Source organism: Orbilia oligospora (genome assembly GCF_000225545.1).
Source record: "Orbilia oligospora ATCC 24927 unplaced genomic scaffold scaffold00076, whole genome shotgun sequence".
Lineage (NCBI taxonomy): Eukaryota > Fungi > Ascomycota > Orbiliomycetes > Orbiliales > Orbiliaceae > Orbilia > Orbilia oligospora.
The window spans coordinates 185078-212007 of NW_011645633.1; the positions used below are offsets into that span (position 1 = coordinate 185078).

A 26930-nucleotide genomic window follows, 5' to 3' on the forward strand; every position below is an offset into this window, starting at 1 on the left:
ATAACGAATAACTCCAAGCCCTATCTTCCAATGTGGTCACTGATATTAGATCAACACGAGTCGAAGATTCGATTGGAGACTAAACGATTGAAACAATTATATAATTAAGGGCTCTAGATCTATAGACCCTCCTCAAGTAAATCCAGCATGCCCAATACTCCAGGTCTAATGGGGCCTATTCGTCAAGACAACAGGCAATATCGTCGTGGTCCGTATAACAGGCCTAGAGCAAATCAGTTTTGCCTATTTTTTGGGGTGTTCAGCATCCGTCTAACAACTAAACTAACTGGATAGCACTCTTCGTCGATATCCTCGCCATAGAATGATTCATCTCTTCGTCGCTCCCGAATAAATATGACGAGTCCGCCCCTTATCCATCGTATAGTGGATCCATGGAACCCAGTTGACCGAATTTATTGTTATTTTAAAACTAGATGTTGTTGCATGCGATTTCCATACATGTATATATACAACGTATACGCGTACGGCATCGATTTTATCAATCGGAAAGCGTCTACGACTAAGTATACGACACTAAAAAGCCATCATCTGCACTTAACTCGACGGCTTATACAAGAAGGGGTCGGTTGATGGGGCACAGAACTAAAATACCCTCATTGAGACAGTCAGCTAAGGGGGGGTTGGATTAGGACTGTCAACATCACTATATAGTACTATTAGCGAAACACTAAATACATTCCCTAGTCTTACTGTTCCACGTCCGTACGCGTACTTCTATCCGTAGTTTTAGTGACTCTAGATAAGTAATCTGTCCTGGGTTCAAGTCAGATTTTGGTGCCATTTGTGCAAATTTATACCGCATGCGCAGCTCTGTATTTCATGAACGTCTAGAGTCCTAGGCCCTAGGCTCCTAACCATATTGTTATAAATATTAATTTACAATTACATTTCCCCTTTCTTCCCTATCACATACACGTTCTTCCAACATAATAGATAGCCTAGTAGGTCATATATTGTCTCGTACCCAGACCTGGAAGGTCATATAGGGGAATTGAAGAATAAATTTCAATCCACTAAAGATTTATCCTATAATGCCGTTTGCTTTGGCAATTGTACAAAAGCCCCATTCCTTTCACCTTCGCCATGCTTTTTTTTCTTCACTCAAAATGATAAAGACTTCCCAATTTGCAAATCCCAACCGCTCCACAAAAGAAAAGGTATGTTATATGCAATGCTATGTTGACCAAGAATGATAGTGACAGACCTAAAGGAAATGAACAAGTCGATCAGGGTACAGAAATAAAGGGAAAGGAAAGGAAGATAGCGGAAATGACTGGAATCAAATGTTCTATATGTACTTTAAAAGAAAATAAAAAAGAGAGGAGGATCCTTCAAAACTAAATATCCACAGTAGCTCCGTCCTTATCGCCATCCTTCGCCACCTTCGCGTATGTAAGCGTCGAATAAGGCTTCAACTGTCCTGTCCCGCCAGCACTGACATCCATATCACTTACATCCTTCGCCCCCTGGATCCTCGCTCTCAATTCATGCTCGTCCTCCTGTGGCGAGTCACTATTAGTAACGATTCCCAAAGTTCTGATAATTTCTCCCGTCCTTCCTTCAAGGACGCCGGGGTTCTTTACCTCTGCTGGCATACTATTAGTTCTAGTCAGACCATTTTGGCCCCAGTGGGTTTCGTTCAGTCCGCCGGCGCCATTATCTTCATCGTAGGACCAGCCGCCGTATCCGGTTCTTTTCTTGGATTTATTCGCGATGGAAGTCGCGGCGGCTTCGGTCATCGAGGCGGTTACATCGACATCGACGATGGTGCTGACGTCGGCGGTACTGGCGGCGCGACTGGAGCGCTCTAGGTCCATTTCTCGCTGCTGTTCTAATTCACGTTGGTAAGAGGAGTCTTCTATTCTACCGGCAACACTATGGGAACGTCCTGCATCTGTTTCTGAACAGCCCGCAGCTTTAGTGGCTAATCCGGCTCCAACACCAGCTCCGACAGCTCCAGCTACATAACCCTGGCCGTAGCTGTTGTTTCCTTGCCCGTAGCCAGCATATTGTTGACCGTAGCTGCTGCCTTGTGTGTAAATGCTATCTCCTTGCGCATAGTTGCCGCTTCCCTGAGTATAGCTACTAGACTCGTTGAGGTGTGTGGAGCTCGAGAATTCAGATTGCGATTGATGGGAATAACCAAAATTCGAGCTAGCGCTGCCCTCGGCGATAGCACCGGCTGCGTAACCAGCAGCGAGTCCAGCACCAGCGGCAAGGCCTGCTGTTGCAGCTACACTTCCTTGGCTGTAGCTAGAATTCTGCTTCTTTCTCTCTTCATCGATACGTGTTGAGCTCGAGAATTCGGATTGAGATTGGTGAGAGTAGTCGATTCTTGAGTTGCTGCTACCCTCCGCAGCAGTGCTGGCTACATAACCGGCCGCAGCTCCTGCTCCAACGGCAGCCGCAACATTTCCACTTCCAGTACTCTTTCTCCTCCTTTCCTCCTCAAGGTGCGTCGAGCTTACGAGTCCAGCTTCAGACTTTGACCGTCCGGAATGAGAGCTGCTGCTATTTCCAGCGATCGCACCAGCCGCGAGTCCAGCAGCAAGTCCAACACCAGCAGCGGCAGCCATATGGCCGTGGCCTCCCTGGCTACTGCTTCTCCTCCTATCATCCTCATGATGAACGATATCATACCCGGTTTCGGATTTTGATCGTCCACTAGATTTTCTCGATTCCTCATGGTATGTGGAGCTGGAGCTGGCTTCATACTTTGACTTGGCACTCTTGCGTTCATGGATGGCACCGGCTGTTAATCCAGCCGCGAGTCCGACGCCAGCCGCTGTAGCCAATTGGCTAGTACTATGACCACTGTGCTTTCGCCTTTCTTCCTCGATTCTAAGCTCGTATCTCCTCCTATCCTCTTCGCTAAGCTTGACATCGAACTCATCTTTCCGCACCATCTTGATCCCTGGGTGACTTCCTTTACTCTCATGTGCGGTAGCTTTAGCGTTGACTCTACCCCAGATGACGCTACCTGCCAATACACTGCTAAGGAGGTATGCCAAACTGATGGCTTCCTTGTTCTTGTACCACCCGACTTTACTAGCAGGGATGGCAAGGTCGCAGACATCAGCCAAAAGTTGGGTGACGATAGCACCGGTTTTGGGTTTATCTTCATTGCGCGTTCCAGAAGTTCTAGCTGCATCGATGAAAAGTTTCTTACGCTCCCATTCGGCGGCGTTAGCGAGACGGGCTTCGGCGGCAAGAACAGCGGGATTGAGTGTTGGAGACGCTGCGGACGATCCAGTCGATACCGGTGACGCTGCCGCTGGTAGCGTCCCTTGAGAATGGCGGTGATGGTGATGGTGACGCCGACGGCGTTCATCCTCTGAAGAACTGGAAGAATCACTGCTAGAAAAGCTCGATGAGTCGCTACTACTACTATAACGGAGACGTGCTGCGTATGGAGTAGCGACGCCGACCGTTGCCGCCATAGCAATCCTTTGGTGTTTAACCCGTCTTTTTTCCCTCCTCAATTGATGTTCCGCTATAGCGATTTCGTACAGCTGATAAGCGGAGGCGAGGACGGAAAAGACAATTGAGAAGAAATAGAACTTATTCCCCTTGCGGTTGGCTGAGTGGGCCCATTTCGATTTGACGACGTTGAGAACTCGCATTGTATGCAGCTATATCGAACCATTCATATTAGCTATAGGTCCTCAAAATATTCGAAATTTTAATAGTTCGCACAATTGTTACCGCTTCACTTGCAGCGTATACGAATGCACACGCCCATTTGCCAACAATGAACCATTTCAATGGACCACCTTTAGCACCCTTCCGCGCCTCAAGAGCTTTAAGGCCGGCATCGAGAACGTAAAGAAATTTGACGACTTTCCGGGCAACACCGAGTTCTTTGGATGCTTTGTCGACTTTACACCTAGCGCCATGGGAGATTGATGACATAGACTTGAAGGTTGGCGTTCCAGGGATCAGGAGAAGGCCAAGAAGCCCCTTGAGGATTTTTTCCATGCCCGCTATACAAAAGCAGTCATTGTGGGTTAGTACGCTGTGATTGAGAGAGAGAGGGAGCACAGGGGTGATAGATGACATGAGAGCATACCAGTATTATTGGAAAAGCGGATGATGTTACCCGCGAGTTCACGCATTGCGACGGTGGTGGGGATTTAGAGCTCCCCCGCTCTTCTTCTAAAATAAAATAAACTAAAACTAAAAATCGTATCTCCAATTCAATGACGTTGTGTGTGTGATGGCGATGCTGTGTATAATATGGTGATGTCGATGTTTTTGTTGATGGTTTTGATTTTGGGGCACGCGCCCCCCTGGCTTGAGGGCTGTCAGCAGGCGTCGTTGGACGCCTCACCGACGAGGCAAGAGAGTATATTGGTCACGCCTTTTTTTTTAGCTTATCGAAAGTGATGTTATGATATTAGATGATGTTTAAGAAAGAAAAAGAAGGAAAATGGAAGATCGAAAAGAGGACAGCGGTGGGCGAAGAAGCTAAAAGGGATGGCTGGGTGTCAATTGGCCGTCAGTCGCGAGACTCAGCCAAAAACGGGCTGAAGTGGGTCTGTTCCAAATCCGTCCGATTGGAACCGGAAGCTTGTCAAGTCTTAGCTCCCTGAAGGGCTGGGTGGTTCCGAGATCAGGTCACGTTTGATCTTTACGATATCCAAAAGGTGGATTCTTTATGCACATTCCGAATGTTTAACGTTATATCATAGATCTATAGATCTATCTATTTGTGTATGAGATAGTGAGTCTGGTGATAAACTCCTGTGATAGAATCAAATTTAATCAGTTCAATCCAACGTTTGTAACTAACCAAGTATGTATGTAAGTACTAGCAAAAGGTCGGTATGCAAGAGGTGGGAGGCTATTACATGCAACATAGCTATGTAGCTAAGTACCATCCATCGACGAGCTGAAGATGGTGGGGAATGTGGACTAACTTAGCTAACTGGTGCTAGTGAATGACGTACGGTACTTATTCAGATACACACTAGTGCCTAATCGAGGCGAGGATGTGGATAGTGCCGAAGAGATGTCTTGAAGTTTTAATGATTTGTTGATTCAACAATGGTTGTCGATTGATGAATTGACCTTCCCCAATCAGCAGATTTAACGGCCGAAAAGGGTCACGTGCCAAATTGCAACACCGGTTTGTGTTCCATAGACGAGTGTCGCCATCTGCCGATTTAGGAAGTTCGTAAGACTCGATAATTACAATAAGATAATATAATATCTCTAAGCTATGTCACTACCTATATATAACATCTTGAACCCCTCAATCACATACAACAAGACCAATAATTTACTACGATAAATTACAATCATTCAGCATACGTAACTACAGACTAGTATATGTCGTGTACAAAATGTCGGTCATTCAATTCCCGATCTCATATCCCGCCCTCATCGAGGGGACGCCCTACGAAAACGCCCCTCCTCTACCCACAACAATACGATCAGACGGCAAATCACTCGAGAACCCGCCATCAGAGTCGATTTCTACCACCTACAATGAGTTCCCAGATCCATTAGATAAGAGACCCGGAAAGGCTGCCTTTGACGTTCATGTATACTATCATGAGCCAAACAAGAAACAAAAGGAGTTTGCCAGAAGTCTCTGGGAAAGAATCCGATATGAGTGTATGTATATTATATCTACTAGTATATATCCCTAAATACATATATCTTCGATTGCGAATCTACCTAATCAATCCCTTTGGAAGCACAAATATACGATAATGAACTGGTATTATGGTACTAATGGGAATACGAATTAAATATAGTTCCCGAGTTAAGAGTTTATAGATTCTGGGAGCGGCCCATTGGTATATCTCCCCGAATTCCGGCCTCAATTCCATGAATACTGCCGTTATGTTTTATATACCCTGCTAATTATAATTTCAAATTCCTAACAGGACCCCATTTGTAAGTATTATGTTAATATCCCTCAAGGAATACTATACATTCTCTATGTTGGGTCGCTAATTCGTACTCCAATGTACTTATTTAAGAACCGCCATGTTCGAAGTAAGTCTTACTCTCCCCAACTAATAGGTATCAATGTATATAAAGTATATGAATTGACTAAACCAATAACCGATTCAAGGTAAACCTTTTCACTCCTGCGCAGTTCGGTGCATTTATCCCCTGGCTTATGCTCCACCGAGGACCTCTAAGCGTCTTGGTTCATCCAAATACCGGCCACGAGCTGCACGACCATACTGTCGGGGCCGTCTGGCTAGGCGAGAAGTTACCGCTCGATGTCAGCATTCTGGTTAGCTAATGTTGTTGAAGGGCCACAGTTTACCTAGCTTCCATCCTTGGGAATACCGGCATATCATGGAATGATTGGGAAAAACCAAGTACTAGTATAGCGTCCACATTCCCTGGTTGCTCTTCAGCATAGTTACTGCCATTGTTTCCTCCCAAGTCATTTTATACCAAACTCCATTTAATAAAGCAGGCCCAAGAGTGGCGGTTTATCTCCCAGGTTTCCCAAATATAACTCCGTCTATATGCATGCTGGTACCATCAATCCATCGAATAGACCCAAAATAAAATACATCTCACCCAAAATTACTAACCATATGCCCAACCACACTCACACTCACATCAACAGCCTCCACACACCTAGGACATCACACAGTATTAACATCAAACCACCTAAATCCTTTCCAAAGGAATCCAATTGGGACACATACCAAGAATAATAGCACTGGTACCGGTCGTCACACCGATCAACCATTGTAAAGTACTAAACTTCACAGACTCTAATTGAGCCCTCGCTTGACTCAACTCCGTCTCAATCCTCGTATCCGTCTCCTTGATCTTCAACTCATGCACACTACTCTCCTCCCTTATCCTTCCCTTTTCTAAGTTCAAGTCAAGTCTAACATTCGCTTGGGTACGGTTAATCTCCTCTCTAAGCCTTGAGCGTAATTTATCAATTTCAGATGTGAGATGTTCGTATTGTGTGGAGGTTTGGAGGAGCTCCGAAGACGATGTTGTTGAGAGATCGTGACGGAGTTTGGCAAAATCGACTTTTTCTATAAGACCCATGACATCGAATTAGGTTTACTGAAATAATACCTCCAATTTCAATACAGTGTTGATTTAAGATACTAACGAGCATAAGTAACCTTCTCCTGCTCCTCCTTCAACACCATTGCCTGGCTCAGGTTCTGGATACTTTCTTCAATAGCATCACTTAAAACCCTCATAATAGCGACCGATTGGGTCTCCGTAAATCCCTCGGACTTAAGGCGTTCGACAAACTTAAGTGTATCGAAGTGATGGTCCCGGCGGAGTGGTGAGGTGCTACTGAACCCTCGGGCGGAGGGGTATAAGAAAGGTAGGAGGGGTTGCGAAGTGGGGCGCACGAAGACGGTGGATAACGCCCTGCCCGATGTCATTAGGAACGGTATATGGCGGGCAGACGGCATTGTTGAAAGTCTGTAGTAGGTACTAGAAGATATCTATTACGAAGAGGGGTTCTGGCGATGTGAAGTTTGAGGTTGAAGTTGGAAGCTTGAAGCTGCACGTTCTCGTGGCCGTCGGCTAGTTGGCGATATCGCGTCACGTTACTACGAGCCTCGGCATAAATCCGGCTGGATGGCGATTACAACACAACACAGACAACACAGCAACATCAACACATACACTCCAGCCACGAATCTTCTGCCCGTTCTTCAGCCACAGACAACTCCCCCAATGCAATATCTTACCCAGAACAGCCCCCTCCTTGAGATCTCGAGACAGGATCAGATAAGCCCCGGTCCGTGCTGTGTATTAATTTTACACCATACGAAAGTCCATCATAGCACTGATGCTCATCGCAAGGGAAACCTCGGGGCCCGGGTCACTCTACTGTCGTACTTCGTACTCAAGGTCAGCGTACGCACTTAAAAACCTTGAAAACTTATAATCTCATACAGTCCGACATAATCGCAACCTCACAATCCTGCAGTAAGACTCAAGTATCATGACATACATGTCTTATACTATTACTAGACCTCGGCGCCTTCAAACGGCACTGCACAGCAGCCCCCCACTTTTCCCCACCAAAAATAAAAAATAAAAACAGAAGTCTTCCAATCCCAAAGTACCGATATCCCCTCGAAATATACCCCTCTCTCCATCTATAGATCTACTCCACTATGCATCAATAGCATTATTCCATCGTTTCATCTCTGCATCTAGCTCAAATTCCAATCACGCACCTCGGCAAGCAGGTTGCTTTCTTCCCTTTACGAGATGCAGGTAAAGACCAGGATTATGATATTTCGCCGGGGGGAGGGTTGTAGGGAACGGCAGACGGCATATTAACCGATGCAATGCATACTTCTGCCCTCTCTTTCTATTCATGTAGCAAATGTATGTAATAGTGACTGTAGACTTCTTGCATGCATACATGCAGACGGGGGACGAGTACGAGTGCACCGCCCACCCCGGGACGCTGTCGCTTGGTGGCACAGCGTCGAAATTAGCGTTGATTTTGTTGTATTTTTGATATGCGGTAGGATCCGTAACAGGGGTCACGGATGCCGGATGGCCCAAATGCCATATATCAGACGGGTACACGTACTTAGGCACGTAAGAACTATGTATCAAGGATTATATTTAACCCGAACTTTTGAGTTTTGCTGCTATTAAAAAATGTATTATGGAATATCTAGATTTAGAATAGCCGATATCAGTGTGGCATACCTTCTGGAGTGCATTTACTGGGATTTAACTTAATTTGTAAACCCGAGATGTTGATACGCGATATCGACATGCGATGTGCATCTAAACGATACCGGTATAGTATCTTTAATCGTGTTCTCTATACATTTCTAGCCAGTATCACGATACAATCATCCTTTTTAAAGGGGACCAGTAAGGAAATACTTTTAGCGTATTCTATATCAGTGTCATCTTACCCCAGATATCTGAAACTATCGACCAATGTCCTCCAATTCGATTCACATCAATTGCAACTGCATCATATACGAACGTTCGAACCCCCCCCCCCCCCCCAAGGATCTAGTAAATGCAATCACTGCAAAAGTCATCAATCAACTATCTAGGTACTCTGAATACAGGTTATATCGAAAGATATCTTAATATAAAATTACCAAATGTATTTTCCTTACGGCCTTAGCTAGCTATCTTACGGCCATTGATCAAATAATCGAGATCAAAAGTGTAACATTACTCAACTAGTTCCCAACACCTAGTATAATCCAACAATAACCTCCCTAGAGGCAGCCGAAAACGTGAACCGTCTCATCCGGCGTACTTGCCATCCAACAATATCCTCCTTGTTGGATGGCTCGGTTAGACAGCAGTGAAGGAATATCAGCAACTGTTAAACTGACCGGGGTTCAGTTTGGTGAAATGGAACTATATATCTCGATTGAGATGTATCAAAGGAAGCTGGGCTTTTTGAGACGATATGAAACTAGATCTAGTGACGTCTATGCATATATGCATAATCATGGATATTCCATGTTGCCGTAAATCCTTTGTAGTATAGCATATTATTTTATTTAGATATCAAACTACATAGCTATTCGAAAAATGCCAGACGTTAGTATACCAAATCTAGATATCTGTTGAAAGGCGTATGCATGTGGCTGAGTTTAAGAAAAATAACCCCTTTCAATATGGCAACCCGGTCCGCATGTTCGTGTGTTATTGTCTTTGTTACAATACCGTTTCATTGACATGTTGATACCATGCATCTTTTGGAAAAAGGCAAGACCCCTTATGCCGAGTCGACGAGAATACCGCTATTGTCACAGGAGATACCGGGTGGCAATCAAAAACGCACAGTATCGATCCTCCAACTAACCTCGATGTACATATGTACATATATCTACATCGTTCGCTGTACCTCATGCTCACTGAGCTGTGGCAAATCATGTATCAAGAACCCACGCCGCGTGAGACAGACAGGGCTCTCTAGAATGAAGTTTGGGATATCAATATATTCTGCCTTGATCATCGATCCTGACTCGACCGAAGATTCTGGTATGACATGTCCATGACACGAGTTCATTGCATCAAGCTGTGTGAAAGCTCCCAAATAATACTCCCTGACAAGGAACAAAAGCCTATTCTTAGTGCTTCAACGGCTCAAGGACTTGCACTTCCGCCCCGATAGATCCCGTGTTTTATCACATTAGTAGCTCTGCTGAGCTGGCAGCACTATAATTCAGGGCCGATCCAAAAATCCCCACAGCAAAGCCAAACCATCCTATCAAAGCTAAAGAATCGAAAATCATGAGACTGTTCGAGTCATATCTATACCATCCGATCCTCTCACCACTCTTATAGTCTTTCAGACCGTCCGGGGTGTACAATAAGTTATAGCATTGGGGTCAACTATTGGCGCTAAACTAAAACCACTTGCGTGGGAACTATATGCAGAATTGCACAAATTAAATTAATTATTGAATTTTTTTTGCCAAAACATTCAAACTAGTTTCGCAGAGCCTTTCGATCCACCCGGGTACCCAGGTGCAGTTGACTTTGACATTCGCCTTTCGATCCACACGAATCCGAATGCGTAAGGTTCACCAGAGGAATATTCTAGGCAAACGCTGGGATTCGTGGCAAATCCAGCTTCCAGCCATTAAAAGTGAATTAACATGTGAGGCGTAAGTATGTGTACGCAAGTCTTCGACTTCGCCTTTTTTCACCTTCGAGCTGTCATTAATGCATTGAGGTTGTGGCGGGGAGTGGCGAAGTCCTTTTGAGACTCTAGACATATGGCGAATTATATCACCGTATTGGGGCACTTTCAGCTCAAGAGCTTCAAGAGCTCGGTTCAACAAAGCACAAAACACTTTCCGTTTCCCAAATCATACCCGAGATGTTTCTTCATTTAAGAAAGAAAGAAGAAAAAGCCAAACAAATGCCGACGGATATTAATGAAAGAAACATATTATTAATTATGATCAGAAATCCATTCCTTTCCACAGAACTCATCTTCTAGAAGCGCCAAGCCTAGGCGGTTACCTTGCCAATCTCATGAGAATGTCACAAATTGCGTTGTGTCAACAGGCGCTGCGAGCTTCTACTGGTCACCAAGACTAGCTCAAAAAAAAAAAATCGATTGAAAAGTAGTGCAGGGGGGAGGTCCAAGGATCCTAGAGAGAAGACCTGAAGGCTCCACTTCAAATTAATTCTGCTTTGACAAGTTGAAGAACCCATGAACAAGCTTTGATGATTGGTGCTATTCTTGGAGTTAAGCTTAAATATCCAAAAAAAAAATCATACCATTAGTTCTCCTCGATGGGTGAAAAGGAAAACCTCTTTGAAAAGCATGAAGATCCTAATCCTGGTGGATCTACATACGTAGTAGGCTGAAAGCCCTTTGGACGAAAGAGTGGCGAAGAATTCTGTCAAGATCGTAAAATGGCTAAAAAGAAAGAATATTCCAATCGGGCCAGGTAGATATTCCGGTCATCTACGGCGCTCCAAAGGGTATCTTCGGCGGCGGATCGCCGGTGCATGAAATTGTAAATGCAAAGGTAGTGTGGGCAAGACGTTATCTCGCCAGATTTCCTTAACTTAGAACGCCTCTATCTGCGGTGTAGCTGCGCTATGCACGAGTCAGGAAAAAGTAGTGTAACGAATCCCCGGTTGAGCGCGGGCCCTAGAAAAGAGGGATTTGAATTTCGTCGTAAACCCCTCCACTTCTTTGCATACGACGAAACATCGTACATCTTGGATATGAATACTTGGGATCACAGGATAGTACACATGGCAGATGAAGATCACATTCTCAAGCTACGATACGTCCAGCGTGGCCATTTATCTCCGTCCACTTAACTATATTTAGATTTGGGATAGTTAGTCCAGTCTAGAAGGAACAGCCCACAGTTTTCAAGATCGATGACATCAAGGGAGGCTGGGAATCCCTTAGATTCGATTCAGTCGCTAAATTTTTAGATACTCATTCGGTGTGTTAATTGGCAATTGGGAAACTCCTCGCCTGCAGCCGATAATATAATGCCAATGCAATAGCGCTCTTATGAACAAAAGGGTTTTCCCAATTGCAAAACTAAAGGTCCACCAGAGCTCATGGCATGTGGAGAAGGCAGCTGTAATGCAACATGTATCACACTTCTGCAGCTAGAGTTCTTGCTATAACCCGATGTCGAAAAAATCCGCAGATGTGATGACAGACTCCCCTCAAGAAACCATGACACCACCTTTCTCCATTTCCAGAGCGATGAGCGCCTGGAAAAATATGAGCCGTCTTCATCGACAGCTAGAAAAACACATGAGAACTAGAAAGATGGCTAACAGCGCCATCATGGTTCGATAATTTCCACCCTTTCTCGATGCAAGCAAGTCTGCTCTGGAAGAAAAGAACGAAGTCACGATTTCCGGCGCAGAAAAGCCAAACTTTCTCGGCGAATAAGAAATGCTATCTGGACGGGAGGAGCAGCCTTGGCCTAAAGAAATTCCCCACACCCAGGCTCAGACCCACAGTTGTTCGGTTCGCACGGGCAGCAACTTCGAGGGACAGGGCTCGCTAGCCAACCACAGACGATGTCGGCCTGCAAGGGTGGAAGGATTGGCATGAAGGCCTTTCAGCGAATCAGAGCCCACTCACCAACCAGCCAGGATGTATCCAAAAAGCCCGTTCCCTGTCGCTTTCCCTTTCCAGGCTTAAGGCGCTTTTCTGGCCATCTTATCAGAAGTCTTCAGACCCCTCATTCGTCAGAATGGTGCACTCTGACCTGGGCGCATCCCTCCACAGCGCGAGTTTTTAGTTGGGCGCAAAGGACCCAAAGAGAGACACAATGGTCATCTGCAGGCAGCGTGAGGGTCTGGCCAATGAACAGTTACCCGGAAGTGGGCCTGTTTGCTTTTCGAGCCAACCGTAGGCTTTATGTTGGCGCCAGAAATTCCAATGGGCCACCACTCCACCTAGAAATACATCTGGTTCTTCATGCTCTCCGGCCCAATAGGCCATTTAACGGGATCGTACAGAAGAAAGCTACGGCAAGGAACCAGGAACAAATTTGCCTTTTCGTCCGTTAGCTTTTTCATCCAGTCCATGAACCTCGTCGCTTACATATAATGATAGATGCCTGGCTCCAAAAATAACTTGCCCATATACTCCTCATCATCCGCTCCTGTGACTTCTTGATCTCTCTTCCTCTTTTTCTTTCGAACATACCGATCTGACTCCAAGCATACACTGACAATTCAAAGTTCCTCTTGACGACCTGAACTTTGGCCAACACTTTCGCCTTTCTATTCTGCTATCGTCTTTTCGAGGTTTAACGGGAAAAACAAAGATACTTCAAGAAATATTGCAGGACAGTCTTTCGGACAGAAGTTTATATCAACCTCTCCGAAAAGGATAGCTTCTCTTATCCATTCACTGTAGTGAATTATATATTCGATAGCGGTCTTCAGAGAAGACGCACTTATCCTTCCCATTATCATTATAACAGGTTCCAATCTTGAGCGCAATTTTATAGCCGCCCAAGGTTTCAACGTCCCCTCCAAACCCTTCAAAAAGGACATTTCCTTCCCCCTCGTCCTCGAGGATATCAATACCAATGGATTCCAATCGTCCAACAACACCACTACGCATTCATCAAAGAGAATCAGTCAACGTAGACTTTTCTACCTCGGGTCCAGGAATGAGTAACTTCAGAGAAAGTAGGATCAACGCTATGGCTTCGACTGAGGCTAAGCTTTCTGAGAAGAAGGGGTCTGACAGCAGACCTGGTACTTCTTTAAGCAACGTTAGCAATGCAAGCAACAAGAGACCGAAGACCGCCGCCTTTGCCCTCCCAGAAGACGACGAAGAAGATGCCGAAGCAAAGAAGCAGAGGATTGCGGAACGTGAAAACCATGTCAAGTCAGTCATGGAAAAAGATATGAAGATTAAGTTCAGAATCAGGGCTGCTAAGCTTTTCCTAAGATTTCTTAACTTTGGCTGTTCTCTTGTCGTATTGTCTCTCGCCGCATCTAGCTTCGCAATCTTCTTCGCAACAAAGCATTTAACCAACAGGAACAACCTTCCTCCATGGGCTCCTAACACAATACTCTGGCCTACCTACGCTACCCTTGCCATCGCCTGTATTTCGCTCCTTATGGCTATCGTTGTTCTCATTTCGTATTGGAGAGGCGGTCATGAAAAGGCTGAATCTGCTAGTCTTTGGTTTACGGCTTTCTCTGTCTTTGGCTTCCTCTTCATGATCATTCTCTGGGCTGTCATCGCTGGCACGATCACCAATGCAAAGAACAACAGTGGCGGAAATGATATGTGGGCTTGGGCATGCAAGGACAATCAGCGAAAGGAACTATTCCAAGAAGACATTGACTACGATCTCGTCTGCAAGCAATTGGTAAGTTACATCTGTTCTCATCTCAGCTCTCACTGAATATAAATATCTAATTATTTACTCAGGACTGGACCCTTGTCTGCTCAATCATCGAAATTGTCATTGAGTCCCTTGCCATCATCCTCTACGTTGGCGCTTTCTGGAGATATGCCTCTAAGTCCAAGCTCCGCAAGTCTATGGATCTCCGTGACCAAGCCCGTCACGAGCTCTACCTTCGCAAGCTTGCTGATGGTGACGATGATGTCTACCGCCCAACTGAACACGAAATGAAGACAACTGGCGACGTCAACCTCGCTGAACGCGGGTACTCGATGTACATCCAACCTTCCACTCTCCCCGTCGGTGCCCCAATCATCGACCCCAACTCGGGATTGGCTATCGATCCTCACACCGGTGAAGCCACCAAGCCACCAAGCAAGTAAATTGCTTGATGACTTGATCAATCAAAACTTTCGTTTTCCTTTCACCGTTGATCCCTTAATTTACATGAGGATTCACGAGTTCCTTTTTCCTTTTCTTGAACATAGCCAATTTCCTTTTTGTACAGGTGGATACCCATTGTCTTTTTGCTTTTGTTTTATGTCCCATCTACCTAAAGTTATGGCGACTCGCGGATAACTACGACTCACGTCTCTCGTCTCCTCATACCTAGCGTGCATAGGATTGCGCCTCTGTGTGTGTTTATTTATTTCCTTTGGTAGTACTGGTTTGCTGTACTCATATAGTCAGGCCTTGAACCTTTTAATTTCTTTGACTTCATTATCGAGACACTGAGCGCGCTCGATCTAGATATCGAAGTCACTTTCTTCTTAATATATCCTATCATTAATTTATATTTTCATTTACAATTGTTTGTCCCTGTCCTTCTTAAACTCTGGTGTCATTTAGCAAGTAAAATATCTCAATGAACTTCTGTTTTTTTTTTTTTTTGAAGCTTTCGTTCCGAATTAACTTCCTTACGCTCCTTTATGAAAGAATGATGTTAAATTTAAAGACCTCATGGTGTATTTAGAAAGGAACTAGACGACGCAGATTGACCTTCAAACTAGGAAGAACTTGTACTCGAATCGGTTCGACAACCAGATCCGGTATTCAACTTCTCGAGGGAGAATAGCAACTCGCGTCTACTTTGAGACCGATATATTTCGAGCAATAATGAACTTAAGGACTGAAGGTAAAAAATCGGGGCATTGTTAAAACTAAACTCCTATAGCTCGATCACGCCTAAGCGCTGCTACATGTATATAGCACTAAGAATTCGCCGAAGATACATGTTTACGAATGCTCCACAGACGGAACGGTAATTATATACAATTCCGAAATGATTAGGATTTCTATGTTTTCTGACTGGGGGGTTGAATTAAAAGCCATAGTCATATACTTAAATATCTCAACTACTTAAGCTTAAGTATGATGTTATAATTACACCCAATATCTGAATACTTATATACACTCCAGCCGCTGTCAAAGAAGATGCATGTCCTACTATCCAAATCAATTACACAGCAATACCCCCACAGTTAGCAAAATCATTTAGATTTCTAATCAGTGACTTGCTCTGGGAGCCGGGATTAGTACTTTCCTCAAGCATCCCCACGTTCAATGCGTCGACGCACAAACCTGTCAGGCACCCCGTACGTCTACCGACATGCGTGTAGTACCTCGCAAACCCCCAAACTCTCAGCCGAGAAACCAGGGCAAGGCATCACTAACCTAGCAGCTCGTCCAAGCTATCCGTTATCTTCCCGACGTCAGTGCCCATCTTTCAGGAACCAACTGCAACCTCATGCAGTCCGTCGACAACACAAAAGGGCTCGGTAGGCGGTACGTTATGTTATGTTTTTTGACGAATGATATGGCTCGGTTTACCGCCCGACAAACAATCCATATTGTTCAGCCCGTGAAGTTTATCATAGTGAGGGCGAACGGAATTCATGCTTAGAGATGCAATGGCTGCATTCTAACTTGATCGCGGGTTACTCGCATCGCCATTATCCGTTCCCCTCACTGCTTCCTTTGCGAATCAGAAAGCTTCGAAAGTGGTAAGTGGCTCAATTATGCATTCTGATGGCTATAATGTTATGGGGTTTGGCTTACAAGAGTTAGATTCCCACCTTTGTCAGCAATGAGCATGTGATACTATCGCTTTTGCCATTGGTTCTCAGGAACCGACAGTTAGGTCCAGCCGTTTCAATTGCAAAACTTTTCTTGAGAACCCTAGCACGCAACCTTAGTATATTTCTGTATCTCTTCCACATAGTTGTCGTTCGAATGACACCTTTTAACGTTTCTGAGGGGCTAAATTTTTTTTTTCTATGTTGCACAGAAAAATCTTTTATTTTCTTATACAATAGTACTCGTAAGATTTGATTCTGCCCTGACAGCAGCTCAGCTGTGTGTGTATAATGTGAATGATCGATATGTCGTGCGAGTTCGAAGCCTCGACAAGCGCTCAAGACATGTTCCATGCTATGAGTTTCTTTAAGAAACCGGGTACGTCAGAACCCCACAATTAAAAAGGTAATTCTCGTATTCGCCTTTTGAGGACGGCACTAAACACCCTAGCAACTGTGCACACCATACGCCCGATATTATCTTGAATATGTTCATTCTGTCATGTATTGACATCTATGCTCGCAGCTCCAGTCCACGGCCCTAGCTATGCATTCGCATAGTTAACCTAAAGAACCACTCTCAATTCGCCAACTTAATTTCATTTCGTAGTGTAAGCTGAATAGCACACAGCACATGCATGCAGGGCTTCCACAAATTCTCGCTGACTCCCACATGGGCGTCTACAGTGACACTGGCGGTTTTATAATTCCTTTTTTTTTGGACTTGAAAGAGCGCTACGTCGCCAAAAGGAGATCGTAAGATTTGATCGGATTGTATCGTCGAATTCGTGTCTATGCATGCATCGACGCCTTAATTCATTATGGCGTGAACACGAAACATTTTGGTGATATTTTGTTTCTTTAATTGGAAATTTAAATGACTCGACGTCACGATCTCAAATAGATCTCAAATCTGGTTGATGAAAAAAAAAATATACACATCATGATTACAGATTCGATGGTTGAACAGATCCAAACCCGAAGAAAAAAAAAGACAATTCCAACATTTTCTGAACTGGAAACCCCGACCACCTCTTTTTTGGCTCCAATCAGCTGATTTTGTGCTTATGCATGTAGTTCAAGGTAACCTGGAACATGCATACCGTTTGTGGTTTGTCGGCTGTTGAAAAAAAAGAGAGAAAGAAAAAGACATCGGTAAGATTCGCCCACGATATCGAATATGCCAAACCGTTGGCATGGTCGCACAATTATTATACCCGCGGGTGACCACAGAACGACCGGATCGACGGCCAGGAATACCTAGTAAGTGCAGTCTTTCATGTTCAAAACTTTTAAGACATGCAAGCCGAGGGAAAAGGGGCCCTATTCCAACGTTCGAAATCTGGCAAGGTATCCAGCGAATGTTGAAGCCTTGCAGTAGAAATTACAAACCTACGCACCTAGCCTGGCTTAATCCCATAGAATACTATCAGGTCATGATTTCGGGAGGACCAAAGCCAACCGTGCGACTACGACTCCAACAATATCCGTTCGGTCGAACGTGTTGCCGACGCTTATGAGTGATATTGATTGCCTTTGATATTAACCGTCAAGCCGTTATATTGCCAAGTATATGGAAAATTCTAAGGATGCCCATGGCTAGTTCACCGATCCCCTTAATTCTTCTTTTTCTTCCCCTGACCCTTTCACGGTAACGTAACCGTCCCGCTACAGGCATTACCTCACTTAAAGTATGGCGGTGCTCAATTAATTCGTTATCATCCTCATCGATGTGCCTTAAGCCTGACAGTCGTTGATATAATATGATTGTAACCGAACGGAACCCTGGCATTCAGGCACCTTGATTCCGACTTATGCTCGTAATAATATTGCCCCTCTTACTAATTTTAAGGCGGCACTGCATATGTGTTTAAAATGCGCAAACTTTTTCTCGTATCGCCAGGATCTGATCCGTGGATTGTATGGAAATGTGCAACTAGCCTAAATCCCGAACGATAATCTGGCTTTATATATTGATCGTAGATATATCCGGAATGTAAACAATCGTGGACCGTGCGCAGGTCACGGTCACAGCATCACTAGCGTCGGAGGAAGAATGTGGAGAAATATCAATCTATCGTTAAATAATATCTGGGAGTTAGTTTGGCCTTCGGCTTGGGGGATCACCAAGTGGGTAGGGTATATTCAAGAGAACCCTTAAGCTTAAGCTTAAGCCAGGAACGCACATATAATGCAAGGATCGAGAGGTCTGGCTACAGTGAGATCGTGGGGCTTCTTTCGGTTTGTGTGTGCATGTGGACATGATCAGTGCTTCACAATACGGAATCTATCGGGCAGAGGCGACAGATCGGAATATATCACCTACACTAAATGTTCGAGGGCTGGGCACTGTCGTTGGAAGTTGGAATTGATGCACGTCGATCAAAACTACTTCGAGGTAGCCCACCCCCTCACAGCTCGGCATGTCAAGTTCCACGAGACCAAAAGTTATGATAGTTAGGAATGTGATGGACAAACACTGTCAGATTGATCCATAATATATACAAAAGGAGATTTAACATGCAAGTTGGCAAAAAACAAGTATTCAAATGCTTGTCAAAAAACAGAGTGGTATTGTGAGCTAAAGGTAAAAAAGGTGTGAAGTCCAAACTGAATCCATTGGCATAACAAACCCGGAACAAGAAAAACCCAAATCAATACCAAGAGACGCAAGTTAAGAAGCAAAACAAAAAACACCCGTTATAGCTCGCGCTATTACCAACGTCCCTCCGTAGGTGCTATAGTCTTTTTTGAATCCCGCTGTATATACCGCTAATTACCCAGATATCGCAACTGCCTTTTTTGTGAGGTTTCGTCGTACTAGTTGTGGTATCTTGTTCCAAGCCGCCAGTGCGTAGAAGAAAAAAACCATACATAGGAAAGTCGTCATGAGAAGAAAAAATGAAATGGTCAATTATTCAAAACAGGGGGCTTAGACAGATGGCATAGCCAAAAAAATAAGACGTAGCTCGCTGAAAATGCATGACAAGTATACGCAAACAGACATTTGAATGCAAATAATCATAACGCCACTAGAATATGAATGCTTATGGATAGAAATAGAGAGGTGTATAGGATGGTGTTTGGTATGTGCAAGGGGGAAGGTAGAATATGAACAAATGAATATTGGATAAAGAAAAAGGAGGATCCTGAGGGAATAGGATCCAAGAGCCAAAGCTACCGTTTTTTCACATCATCTTTCCATTGACCTCAACTTGGAATCCGGATTTCTTTTGCTTGATAGCTTTAGCAAGCATCAGCTCCCTCATCCAGTCAATACGCTCTTCTCGGCTAGAGACAGCAAAGTGATGTTCTTTCTTTTGATCACCGACCTTCTTGGTATCTTGGTTGGGAACAAGTTGGAAATGATACATGCCATCTGAATCCTTCTTGGATCCGGTTTTCAAACCTTTAAACTTGTTTGATCCGGCTGTGGTGCAAGTGACGCTATATTCATCGATTTCGATTGCCGCGAGGATGTCACGGCTGTTGGTTGATTTGTAGACCGTGAGTTTAGTGCCACGAAGCTCAACGCGATGGGTAACCCATTCGTTCCGCAAGAAATGATTGGTCCTCTTTTTCATTTCACCCGTGAATACACGTTCGCTTGGCGATGCGGGGGCGGATCCATGGCTGGAGGCATCTTCCCATTCCGCTTCTTCGTTGACAGTATCAATCAAAGATTTCCCGAGGCTTGGCGGCTTCTTGCTACTGCCACTGAAGGAAGGCTTTCGACTGATGCCAGACACAGAATTTGAACGGAATGCACTACTGGTCTGGGATGGCTTAGGACTTGCCATAGATGCGGATCGAACCAGTTGAGGCGGAGGGTTCTGCGATCCGAGAGGCGGGCTTGGAGCAGTTGATGATCGTAGAAGAGGTGGCACTGGCCTAGTGACGATTGGTGGTTGTTGTTGTGGTTGAATAACCTCCGGAGGTTGATAGTTTCGAACATCCTCGGTATTGCGAGGTGTGAAGCCAGCACTTGCCGGGCCTGGTGCCACAGCTTCATTTGATAATTGCAATGCGCGAGGCCTGTGTCTATCAAAAGTTCTAAGAGAAGTGCTCCTCTGAACTGCTTTCGTCATAGGAGGAGGCTGTGCTTTGATTGGATAGGTGCCGTGTGGAGAGACAGGGCTCTCACTCTCGCGGGGCATCTCATTTTTTAGATTGGAGGGAGCTCGCTCCTCCAATCTTTGTAAGTGCTGAAGAGTGATGAACTTGTTGACCTGTTCCTGGGCAGTCAATGCGCTGACTTTGCGAAGTTCGTCAGCCTTCAGCTTCATGTCTCCCCTGTCTGATGGACTCAACACGTCGCTAGAAGCACAGATTGAAGGCGCCCATGGGCTTTTAGCATGAAAATCGTCATTATCCCATCTGGGGGATTCAGCCTCAAGCATTGAAACACGTTTGCCCTTCGTTAGACCAAGAACGGAAGGTGCGGCAAATATTTCAATGGAAGCAGACACGGGCGAGATCGGGGTCGAAAGGCGCTTGCTGATTCTTCTCTTGGCAGGATTTGGCGCTGTGAATCGGGGTCCCGGCTTATGCCTTCGACCCTCGTGCGAAGGCGTGTGGGAGGACTTAGACTCGGCTGAATTCAAAGCTCTGGGAATCGCAAGTGCGGAATCCGGAATAATGATGGAAAGACCAGTTGGACGACGCTTCTCCTCCATTGGGGGTGGGGAGTACGGGTCATGGTCGCTGAACTCATCGACTTCTTCAATTTCGTCCTCAATTTCGTCCTCAATTTCGTCCTCAATTTCATCCTCACTTTCATATTGAGGAGGGGCAGAAACTTGAAGTCTTGTGCGGTGTTGAAGCGAAGCGACATCTGTGCTGATTCTTAGGACAGGGGCATGCTTTCGAGGGCTAGCAGCGGATGGCCTGCTAGTTGCTACGGTGTTGGAACGGGTGACAGTAGAAGGGCTTGAAGCATAAGACGAAGGCGACACGGCGGATAGGTTAGGGGAATGGCGAAATTTTGATTCTCGAGATTTTCGAGACGCATGCCTCGAGAGAAGGGGTGGAGAGTGAACGGAGCTAGCCTCAAAGCTGAGATCCCTTTTAGGAGATGAGCCTGATACTATGGGCGATTTCCGAAGGTGGTTGAGTTCGGACCACAGTTCAATACGCTTGCCGAAAGATTGAATGTCCAGCTCCTTCAAATCCTCCCACTTAAGCTGCATGAGAATCGCTCCAGAGATGTCATTCTGGCGGAATTTCTCAATAAGCGTCTCTTCAAACCCGAGGCCAGACATCCAGGTGCAAACTTGCATAGGGGACCAGTTCTCAATCTCAGACTCCTCGATGTCATGAAGGGCCATTGACATGGCACTGACAGGCCTCTCGTTGACATTGAGGTCGACTGGGAGACGCTGTACGGGAAGTGCATGTGGGACCTGAAGGAGACTGTGCTGAGACCCAACCGGCGACTTCCTAGAAGAATAAGGGCTCGAGTATGAGTTTTCGCGAACCGGAGAAATTGGCGACAGGTACTCGTCGTCCAAATGTTCTTCGCTTTGGTGTGGTTGGAGGAACATCGTGCTAAACAAATGAGGTCCACGGGGGCCAACGGTTGTTCTTTTCATACTCATTTGCATTGGCTGCGACGCTCCAAAATCCATGGCCAATGGAGGAGTGGTCGGAGTCTTTGCTTCATCGCAAGAAGATGCAGTTTTCATGCCATCCTGCGATTTCCATATTATCATTAGCTTTAGTTGAAGTTTGAAAGAGATATCGAGCCCGAGATTGCACTCACAGATCCAACAGAGTCCCTAGCGGCACCATCTGACAACCAATTGTTCATCCTAAGTGCCTTATTGTATAAACTATCTCCATGAGGTGCACCTCTTCCAGTCTCATATTCCTCATCTTCCTCCTCGTCCTCCTCGTCCTCCTCCCTAATATCATCAATTATATAATCTCCCTCCTCTGCATCCTCTAGAAGCTCCATGTTGTCATACGAGGAGTATCGGTAACTTGGCGCCTTTGAAAGCCTGGCATGCGACATTTGAAGTACTAATGGGTCCTCGAAGTCTATGGATGATGCGATCGAAGTCGCTTCCGATAAAGGGCGTGGAGTTTTCCTGTGGTCCATGTTTACCAGGTTCGGTAAAACGGATGAGTGGAGGTACTGGTGCTGATGGTACGACATCTTGGAGATGAACTGTAAGGACTGTGATTTGATTCGGGTTTATAGCTGCTGGCGACAATGCCGCTTCCCTAGGGAAGTCGAGCCACGGCAAACAATGGCAACTATATATATTTGTATATCTGAAAACCAGACACAAACCTATAATAGTACGAATGCCGTCGTGCGTGCGTGCTGTTGGTTATTGTTAGAGTCTCAGTTGAACCGGATGTTGTCTAACAGCTGTCACCACCCGTCCACGTTGATATCTGACAGTTTGGAGTTAATACTGCAACTGAGGCGTGATGCGTATAAAAAAAACTGAAATGGGGCAAGTTCCAAGTCACCCGCAGGTACGATGATGACAGAGGTGGAAAGATATATCCCAAGTAACCAGGGAAGTGGGTGAGAAAAAGGAATAGAGGAGGCTGCGTCTCGCGTGTGGGCGAGGGCTTCAAGCTTTTTTTGTAATCTTCTTCTCTTTGCGGTAGGCCGGCTTAAGCTTTTTGCGTCGTCGTTTTTTTCTCACCGCATCCTTCTCATTCCTTTTTTTCTCACGAGGGGTTCAAAGATGAAACTCGACGCTCGAAACTCCAGTGTCATGGGTGGTGGTGTTCTCCTGCTTCGCCCGAAGCTAGAGTGTGGCCGGACCCTGTAAAGGCGGGAAATAGCAAAATGGAACGGCAAAATACCTTCCCACTTGTCTAGTGGGATGTGAGCCAGGAAGAATATGAAGAGCAGCTGTTGGAAATCAACGCTCAGAGCCCGAAATAGATGGATGACAGTCAGGATTGGAGTGGACATGGGCTTTTAGGTCATCTCCTGGAAAAGACCATCTAAAGCAGGTTGAGATTCGAGGTTCTGGTTGGCGCCTTGGATTTGGTTCTATATCTGGTCTTTCTCTTCCTGGATGACTGTAATTCAACGGGTCGCAGCTCGACTAGTACCTGGCAGGTCACTATACAAGTCTATGGACTGGTTACTACCGACCCTCATCGGAGCACGAACCGTTCAGACCCAAAGCAATCACGGGTTGGCGTCCGCTCGTTTGGTTTGAGCTCTGCTCATGCCTGGTTCTATACTGGGAGAGAAATGGGAAAAGAAAAGAAAAGGTTCCCCCAAGGCAGGCTAATCACGCTCTCTTTTCTGTTGTGTGTCTGAGATGTCCCTCTGCAGAATCGATAGTATTGGATTGGACAGCATAATAGTGATGGTGGGGAACCTTTAGCTTAGGCGCTGGGGTTATGTTTTCACCTGCATCCCAGCCTCGGCCTCCCAATTGGATCAAGCTGTGTTTTAATCCTTGCCCGCAGATTTTTGAATGCTGTGATCCATTAAAAAGAAAGCATGGATACAACCGCACCGCATGGAAGAGTGAGAGAGGTTGCAGTCGACCTCATCCGCCTCGAGTTCTCCCTAGCCCAGGTCAATCCTTCCGAGGGGTAAAGAAGTCCAACCTTGTTCCGTTCACCCCCAAGGTTCCTAAATTTTAATATATTTTTTATCCTTCTTTTTTTTCGAAAGGTGCCCCAACCACTAAAACTTTGCGCCGCTTTTTGAAAGAGGCGAGTGGAATCGATGATATTATCGGTATAATATCTCGAGTCCTAAGGTTGTTTCCTAGCTTGCTCTCCTTCGCTAGAGGAGGGGCAATTGCTCTTTGTGCAAATGTCAGTGCGCGCACGCCCGTTTGTTTCTTGCATTACGGAACGGGAAAGCCGGAGACTCGAACATCAAATTTGCTGTTACGCGCAATATGCCGTAACAAATCGGTGTGATCGGCCCCATTATTAAACGAGACCAAGAGTGCCGTCATCAATGACCCGGTTCACCGTGCCAATCGATTTCGTTATCATCACGGGTTTTCGTTTTCTGAAGCTTTAGAGCGGACTTAGCTCCTCTCATTTCGCTTCATTAAGCTGGTCAATTGCGAAATCTTCCGCAGGGAGTGGAGCCCTTAAGAGAGAAAGTAGTTTGATAGATCAGGCTGTAGGTCTCCCGCAATCGAAACGTTAAAGGATGTATCACCCAATCGCGTAGTGTTCGAAAACAGGCGGTCGTAGTGGCTCTCGTGCTGCCACACCTTCAAGCCGTCTCAAAGGACGGCAAATTTCTCATCAGTCTAGAGAGAATATTTCAGTATCGTTCAGAAGAAATACGATACCCAGAGCTGCATGTTCATTCATTAGGCGAGAATCTGAAACCATCTTCATCCTTTCCCACCCACATCGTCATTCAACTCTAGAAACCAACCTTGTCGAAAGAGAGGGAAAAAAAAAACTCTTTGTCCATCCGTCCTGAGAACGTTTATCGAGGCCCTGGTAGGTTAGGTTATCCCGCATCCGCCGACCAAACAAACGTTCGCAAGATTCGTGGGGTTCCTGATCGTGCGTTATCGTTTAAAATGTCATCCCAATTGCCCGAGCTGGACATTTGAAATGCGGGTCGCCGGGATGTTTCGGTTGATAATCACTTCCTGTGATCTTATTTGCAGGCTGGAGTGATAAAACAGAACGGTTTCCGCCTCAGATGCCTTGCCATGCCTTCCTTCCTCCATCCTAATCCTAGGCCACAAATCATACGATGACCTCGCCAATAGACAGGATCTCGATTCGATTGAGGCCCTGCTGAATTGAGGCATTCGTGACGATTCAGGATGTTGTACCCCTCGTTTATGCTAGACCACGTTAATAAGGCTGGATTAAATTGTGCTGCCTTGAGGTCGCCAATATGTACACCCATACTGATGTCGGCGAATGCGGTAATGTCTTTGTCTTAATGATCAAAAAGGCCATTGGATGCTGTCCCAACACAAAATGGTTTCCAACACCCAAACAACTTGGGCTTGATCAATTGATTGATGCCTTACGTACTGGAACAGCCCCTTCGGATAGACTCTATAGTACTAGCTCCTGGCACGGGATGATTTTGACGCATACCTATCAGAATACAGCATTGAGGGAACGGTCGATTGAGCAGATCTTGGTTTGAGTCAGAAAGCCCCCTTTCATAGCTCGAAGTGGGTCTCTGGTCCCTGATCGATCCTCGCCTGCATCTTGGCCGCGTTCGGAACAGCCAACGTTGGTTGACATCGTCGCCGGATCAAGCAATCGTCTGCACAGGAACGCCTTAGTTAACACATGGCAGCGACTAGTGAGACCTTCGGATAGCTACGAGCGAAGGTTTTTTGAGGCAACTAACTAGTTCATAATAAATCAAATATATGGTATTTACGCTAATTGAAATGCTCATCCCTAAGTACTTATATACTAACCTGATATTGTTAAGGCGAGTTTCGAGATATCTGATGCATATTTCTCGGCGTGTGCCTGGGCGGCCATCAATGAATATAACAATATATATCCAAGACAATTTTGAACCATGGGCTTACAATATCCCTAGGCTTCCCATCATCTCTCTTCGAGATACCAGCAGAAGGTTAGACAATCTTGATATAATTACCGGAAACATATAAATATGTGACTTTTGTTTTACCTTGGTGTGTAAGCGTCTATGAGATGTGTCCACCATGAACCCTTGGATACAGTCCCATCCAATCTAATTACCCCGGCGGATGATTTATATGACAGTTAAAGCTTCACGTCTCGTGTCGAAAAGCATCAAAACTTAGATTCTAAGGTTGACCACATGAGCAAAAACCTGCAGTTAAGATTGGCCTTAGCTAGGGCCTTTCGCAATTCTACACTAATATTTACAGATGCACATGTATACACTAACTCAGCAGATACAAGATAGCAGCTTCTCCGCATCTCATCGCATGATATCTGACGTCCAACTAAACTCAAACACGGATAGCCTCAAGTATGGTTGTGACATGTCTAACATTTGCAAATGGCTGCACCCTGGTAGACAACCTTCTACTTCCCCTCCCGTCCGTGCCTCCTCTTACTTGCAATTGGCTTACAAGGAGCTTCTTCTAGTGCAAATCTTATTACATAGTACAAAAATATATCGGGTGTTCTTGCTCATACCTAAGCTAGACCTTCGAAAATCTATCCAATAGCGAATTTTGGCGATACTACTAAATGTTAACTGAGATGTCTCAGGACCAGGTTCTCAGGCACACACACTAAAATACGTTGAATTCTACACACCATTTCCCAAAAATAAACTAGTCAAGTCTCCACTTGATAGAAACTATAGAAGATGCTTGCTGTTAACGTGGTTCTATGAGATTTGTACTGGTGCCCTCAGAGCTCGGGAGCTCAAAGCTGCGTTCAAGCAACTCTCAGGATTAAGGCGTTTCTACGCTCAAGGAATTCCATTAGTTTCTTGAAATCTAGTAACATCGTCTAGCGAGAG

At 45.3% G+C, this 26930-nt stretch overlaps 5 protein-coding genes across 5 annotated transcripts; 2 read left to right on the top strand and 3 right to left on the bottom strand.

Moving 5' to 3' along the window:
• Window positions 1–1358: 1358 nt before the first annotated feature.
• AOL_s00076g38 (uncharacterized protein) lies at window positions 1359–4136 on the bottom strand (the record flags this gene model as incomplete). The annotated part of the gene is made up of 3 exons (XM_011122591.1): window positions 1359–3653; window positions 3727–4004; window positions 4091–4136. The coding sequence occupies 3 exons, from the start codon at window positions 4134–4136 to the stop codon at window positions 1359–1361; spliced, it is 2619 nt and encodes an 872-aa protein (XP_011120893.1).
• Window positions 4137–5366: 1230 nt separating this feature from the next.
• AOL_s00076g39 (uncharacterized protein) lies at window positions 5367–6283 on the top strand (the record flags this gene model as incomplete). The annotated part of the gene is made up of 5 exons (XM_011122592.1): window positions 5367–5640; window positions 5784–5825; window positions 5916–5925; window positions 6012–6027; window positions 6107–6283. The coding sequence occupies 5 exons, from the start codon at window positions 5367–5369 to the stop codon at window positions 6281–6283; spliced, it is 519 nt and encodes a 172-aa protein (XP_011120894.1).
• A 324-nt stretch (window positions 6284–6607) lies between these two features.
• Window positions 6608–7442, bottom strand: AOL_s00076g40 (uncharacterized protein; the record flags this gene model as incomplete). Its single annotated transcript, XM_011122593.1, has 3 exons — window positions 6608–6630; window positions 6702–7046; window positions 7127–7442. The coding sequence occupies 3 exons, from the start codon at window positions 7440–7442 to the stop codon at window positions 6608–6610; spliced, it is 684 nt and encodes a 227-aa protein (XP_011120895.1).
• A 6126-nt stretch (window positions 7443–13568) lies between these two features.
• Window positions 13569–14782, top strand: AOL_s00076g41 (uncharacterized protein; the record flags this gene model as incomplete). Its single annotated transcript, XM_011122594.1, has 2 exons — window positions 13569–14363; window positions 14426–14782. 2 exons carry the CDS (start codon window positions 13569–13571, stop codon window positions 14780–14782), a joined length of 1152 nt encoding a protein of 383 aa, XP_011120896.1.
• Window positions 14783–19662: 4880 nt separating this feature from the next.
• Window positions 19663–22631, bottom strand: AOL_s00076g42 (uncharacterized protein; the record flags this gene model as incomplete). Its single annotated transcript, XM_011122595.1, has 2 exons — window positions 19663–22164; window positions 22236–22631. The coding sequence occupies 2 exons, from the start codon at window positions 22629–22631 to the stop codon at window positions 19663–19665; spliced, it is 2898 nt and encodes a 965-aa protein (XP_011120897.1).
• Between the last annotated feature and the right edge of the window lie 4299 nt (window positions 22632–26930).